The 5,430-nt window shown below is 53.1% G+C and overlaps 1 protein-coding gene across 1 annotated transcript; it reads left to right on the forward strand.

Moving 5' to 3' along the window:
* Window positions 1-1,626: 1,626 nt before the first annotated feature.
* Window positions 1,627-5,394, forward strand: Bean1 (brain expressed associated with NEDD4 1). The gene is made up of 2 exons (XM_008826596.3): window positions 1,627-1,769; window positions 3,499-5,394. The coding sequence occupies exons 1-2, from the start codon at window positions 1,657-1,659 to the stop codon at window positions 3,845-3,847; spliced, it is 462 nt and encodes a 153-aa protein (XP_008824818.1). The 5' UTR covers window positions 1,627-1,656; the 3' UTR covers window positions 3,848-5,394.
* Window positions 5,395-5,430: the final 36 nt, after the last annotated feature.

The raw sequence follows: 5,430 nt of genomic DNA on the forward strand, positions 1-5,430 counted from the left end.
TGGATGGATGGATGGATGGATGGAAAAGTAGATGCACAGGGGGTAGAGGGATGGATATACAAATGGATTGAGTGGCGTGCTTGAGTGAGATAGATAGGCTGAGTGGGTGGAGGATGGAAAGACGGATAGATGGGAATTTAGAACATAGGTGGGGGTGTGGGTAGGATGAGTAGGTGTGTGAATAGGTAGTGGGTGGGTGATGGAATGCATGAACTGGAAAATGCCAACCACAAAGCGAAAACAGAACTGATGTCAGAGTTTCTTGGTTATGAATTGGTGACCACTTCACTGGGGGACCAGGCCCAGTGGCATTCCCTGGTCAAAATGTATGAACTCTTTACAGACTCTGGTCACCTGACCCTACCTCATTTCTGGCAGGGACCAGTGGTCTGAAAGCAGCAGAAAGGACTCTGTTGCATTCAGTTCTCAAACAATGTTTCCTGGCAGGAATAAGCTCAAAGGGGCTTGAACCAGGGCTGTCAGGGCTTCTGTCCAGAGTCAAGACCACTTGTCCTGTAGGGAAAAGAAAAGCAGGCTTAGCCTATGGGGCACAGGACTCCAGGAGGCTCCTCACTGTAGTTGAAGGGATACACCAGACCTGAGGTGCCTTCCCCCATCCAGTGCAGGAGAAGCCTGGGAGAAAAGAACCAGCAGAGCTGAGCTGCCTTTTAGCACTTAAGGGACACCTGAAGCCAGCACAGGGGCCTGGTGCTCACAGCCAGGCTGAAGAGTAGCCACCCAAGTGCCTGGAACTTCTTTTGCATAATCTTATTAGCAAAATTCCCAGGACAGCCTTGAGTATCTACTTTTACTCCTCACCCCACTTTGCTGATCCAAAATTGAGATAGAAGTAGTTGAGGAATGGGCCTGGGGTCACCCATCTGGCAAGAGGTGGAAGAGAGATGTGAGCCCAGGTAGCTGACCCCTGCACAACCCTAACTAGAGGTAGAGGGCCACAACCCTAAAGGGGTTAACTCCAGGGAGAAACCAGTGGGAGCCACCTATGGCTCAGGGCTGGGTCCAGCAGACACTTGCATGCCAGGGGCCCTTCAGACCTAGATGCTGCTCCTAATGGCAAGTTTCAGGAAGAGCAGATCAGAACTTAGACAAAGCTGAGCAGAGCATCATGTGTCAGAGAGACACATGGCCATGATGGAAGATGGCCACTTAGTGATCTGCTTTCCAAACTCGCTAGGATTAGAAAGATCAGCAGACTTGCATGAACAGATAGGAAAGCTCAACCAAGCCAGCCCAGGCCACAAGTTTCCCCAAGCAGACAAGCAGGAGCAGAGCCCAGACCAGGCTAACCTGACCATGAGGAGCCCAGGTGCCACCTGGCTGTCCTCTCCTGCGATGGTGCTGTGTAAACCCAGGATGTCCCACATGCCCACCTGCTCCTCCTACTCTGTACCTGCTGCCCCTCTCCACATACCTGTTCTTGATCCTTCAACCTCCACCCCTTTGTACATGCTTTGCCTCTCCCTGACCAATATTCAAGACGGCCTGGGCCTGCCTCAAGGTAGGGACTTCAGAGCCTGGGTGGCCTTAGATAGAAATCTACCATGAGGGAAGTCCCTAGCACTGGCCTGAACACAGGCTGCTGGTCTGTTCTCTGCAGCATCTGACAGGCACACGCACAGCCACTCCAGCCACAGGATGCCCTACACTTGCAGCCCTGCTGAGGACTGGCCCCCGCCCTTGGACATCAGCTCTGATGGAGATGTGGATGCCACGGTGCTCAGGGAACTATACCCAGATTCTCCACCTGGGTAAGGAGGCCATAATGGAGGAAGCGGGGAGGGGGGAGCCCCTGGACATGAAGATCTCCCATCTAGGGAAACAACTTCAGCTCTCCATGTATAAATACAGAACTGTCTCAGTGGGCATGGCCACAGCCTCAGCCTGTTTACCATGCAGGTCCCCTCGAAGATGGATGTGATTCATATGTCATAGATGTCATGCGGATGTACTATAGAGACCAGCCAGGCTTCTTCAGGCTGATGGGCAGGGGAGGAAAGCCTTATAGTTTGGGATGGTCCCTTGACAGCTAGTCTGAGCCCCTAAGGGTTCTTCCAGGGATCTCCCTAAGAATGAGAGCAGTGGGGTGTTAGATTATTTCCGTAACTATGGGATCAGTATCCCTTTAGAGAGAAAATCTGTTACTCTGTTTGTGATACCAGGAACCCATGCCCATCCCCCAAGGCCACGTTTCAGGTGTGGCCACAAAGTCTTCAGGCTTGCCTAGTTCCTGTTATCTATCAGGTCTCCGTGGTATGCATGTGTGGTCAGCCTGCCTTCCTAGTCCTGTCTCCTCACCTTCCCCAGTCTCCTATTTCAAGCCTATCTAGGACCCAACTTCAGTTGGCCTGGGCAGGATGAGCCCTCAGCAACCCCCTACCCCAACCTGATATGAATCCAGCCAGCTCCACTCTGACTCCCAGACCTTTCTGCCCACCAGACTCCCTCCATGTGTATCTCCATATCCATCAAAACCGTCCCTGCTGGCCCTGTCCTTTAGATGAGCTGCAAGAAGAGAGGGGTACTCCTTGAGGCTGTGTCTGGGCTCTGTGGCCCACACAGGCCAGAGAAGCTAAGCTTCCAGGGACATATTGTCAAGACACACCCTGAGGAACTACAGGGATCTGTCCCACCCTGAGCCATGCCCCTAGATACCCACAGTGCCTTCTTCCTACCCAGAAATACCCAGCAAGTGGGGTGATCTACCCTTGTTTTAGACAAGGAAATGAACTATAGAGCCTGAGATAGGAGTTCTATCCGCTGCTCCTAGAGACTCAGGGGCATTGGCAAAGGGAAGAAAGGGGGACAAACAGGAGGCTTGCTGGACACTAGGCCCCTGCTTTTGGAGTGGGGCATCTAGATCCCCAAACCCCAAACCCACACATGAGGATAGGAATCATCATATCCATCCTGTACTGAGGGTATCCAGCCCTGGCTGACGAGGGAGTGCCTTCTCAGGAGAGTTTGAGCCCTCACAGACATCCACAGTCACTTCCATCAGTTAATGAGAGCAGAGGGTCACAGCCCTCACTTTCCCACCTGTAGACCAAGCACCTCAGTCCCTGGCAAACACCTCATCCTTCCCCTCCCACCAGGGGCTCTGAGAGGATTCACAGGTGCCCTTGGTCCTACAGCTGTGTTCTCAGTGGATCACAGGGACTCCTTCCTAAACATAGAAGGCAGTAGTGGGGATAATTGAGGGGGTTCTATCCAGGGACTGCACCCTAGACAGCGACTACCTTTGTTCTAGGGAATCTGAAACCCCTGTGAGAGGTTCAGGGATCTGCTCCAGTTCACACAGACCCAGAGCCCATGTCTCCGGGGTGCCAGGGTGCCCTCCTGGGAACCAGTTGGGGTCTCATTAAAGCCAGCATGAGTAAGGCCAGCCCTGTTCTTCAATACAGATAGAACACAGACTTCTACACTTGCCCTAAGGCTATGGGCTCCATAGCCTCCTAAGGAAGACCTCTTCTTTCGTAGCTACAAGGAGTGTGTGGGACCAGGTGCCACCCAGCTGTATGTCCCCACGGACGCACCACCACCCTACTCACTGACTGACTCCTGTCCCACGCTGAATGACCACCTCGACTCAGGCAGCGTCTACAACCACAGCCACAGACACCACCAGCAGGAACAGAGGACGCAGGGCCAGAGTGGCCTTCACACTGTCTCCATGGATACACTGCCCCCTTATGAAGCTGTGTGTGGAACCAGTGCCCTATCTGACCTGCTGCCATTGCCAGGACCACAGCCATGGCCAAGGAACTCTTCCCAAGGCTTACCCACCCCAACCTGGGCCCCAACCACCAGCCCTGAGAGGATGGTGTGAGTGACCCAGCCCACAGGTCTCACTGGTTCCTCTAGGCTGAACAATCTTTTCCAGGCACATAGGGGTACACACACAAGATGCACCCACAACTTGTGCACATGCATATATATGACTATACACACATAAACTGACATATCCCAATTGCACACACAAACACATACCCTACACAGGTGTGGACACCTGCACACAGAGGCCCCACTTACACACAAGTTCCCCTGGGAAGGTTTTCTTCTGATAAAGTGCTCCCTACATGGTGTCTCTTCCTCCCCAGCCTGGTGCCTGACGGTTATGTTTCTGGACAGGGCTGGGTAGAGGTGAGGCAAGAAGTACCACTTCCTTCCCTCTCTCCAACTTCCCCTAGGTGGTGGTCACATTCTGATTCTCCTGCGGAAACTGTTTGACTACCCAGATCAGCTGTGTGCCCCAACTCTTACCCCCAGAGCTTGTCCCACTGCCTGGGAGGCAGGACAGGCTCCAGTGAGGTCCCTCCATGTACTGTGCCTATCTCTCAGCTCCAGAAGAGCCATGTGTCATCACCCTGCCACCTAAAGGGTGAGGACACAGCTCTGGAGGATCAGGCATGACCTGGAAGACCTCAAAGCCCACCAGGCCCCTCCCTAACTCAGTGCCCTCAGTCTGGTGGTGCTAGTGGGGTTATCTTAGACACTCACCCCACTTATGGGGGTGGGGGAGGAACTGGCCCTTGGGCATGTGCTGGTGGAGGAACTCTATCCATGTCCACTCAGTACTGCCCGGGATGGACAGTCTTCAATGAAGACAAGGTCACTGCCTTTGTGCAGGTGGCCTCACCGCAGTGCCACCAAGACACAGCTGCAAGGCAGAGAAGGGCCCACTGTTCAGTAAGTGCCCAGCCAGCTCTGACAACCTGAGCCTAAATAGGCTCTAGCCAACCCAGGTGCCAGTGCTGTCATCCAGGGTGGCAGCTCATAGCTGGGGACTAAGTCCATGCATTCTGGTCTTGCCTCTCTGGGACATATGAGAGACAATAATAAAGAGAACCCGAATCCCACAAAACCCACCATGCCACTACAAGAGGACCAATGTCTGCTATCACAGAAGTGGGTGTGTGGAGTCAGCCTGGTTGCGAAAAGGCTCAGATCTTGGCCTATGAACTCCAACAAACTCCATCAAAGACTATGTAGGGTAGGGTGACAGAGATGATCTTTGAAGACCCCACTTGTAGCGGGGGGCAAGCATCTTTGAGGAGTGGCCTGTCGGCATCACCAGAGGCAGGAAGCAAGTCACCCTGTCTCCCCTCTTCCTACCCTTGGCCACTCATCCCTAAGCAGCAGACCCACTCCCACATTTCAATTTCTCCAATGAAGGGCTAAGAAAATTCAGCCAGCCTTTTCTTAAGCAGAGGGGTGGCAAGAATGGCAATCTTGAATTTCATTTTCTATAGAAAGTGTCCTGGCGCAGAGCTGAAAGGGACCCTCCCACAGGTTCCATAGCATCCTTTCCAGTTGCATCCTGGAGTCACAGGCTCCACCTGGGGGAGGGATCTTGTTTACAAACAGTTCTGCCCATCTTTGTGGTGTTCTGCTTTCTAGGCAAAAAAAAAA

The sequence above is a fragment of the Nannospalax galili genome, unplaced genomic scaffold (assembly GCF_000622305.1).
Source record: "Nannospalax galili isolate Female #2095 unplaced genomic scaffold, S.galili_v1.0 C50070228, whole genome shotgun sequence".
NCBI classification, from domain to species: Eukaryota; Metazoa; Chordata; class Mammalia; order Rodentia; family Spalacidae; genus Nannospalax; species Nannospalax galili.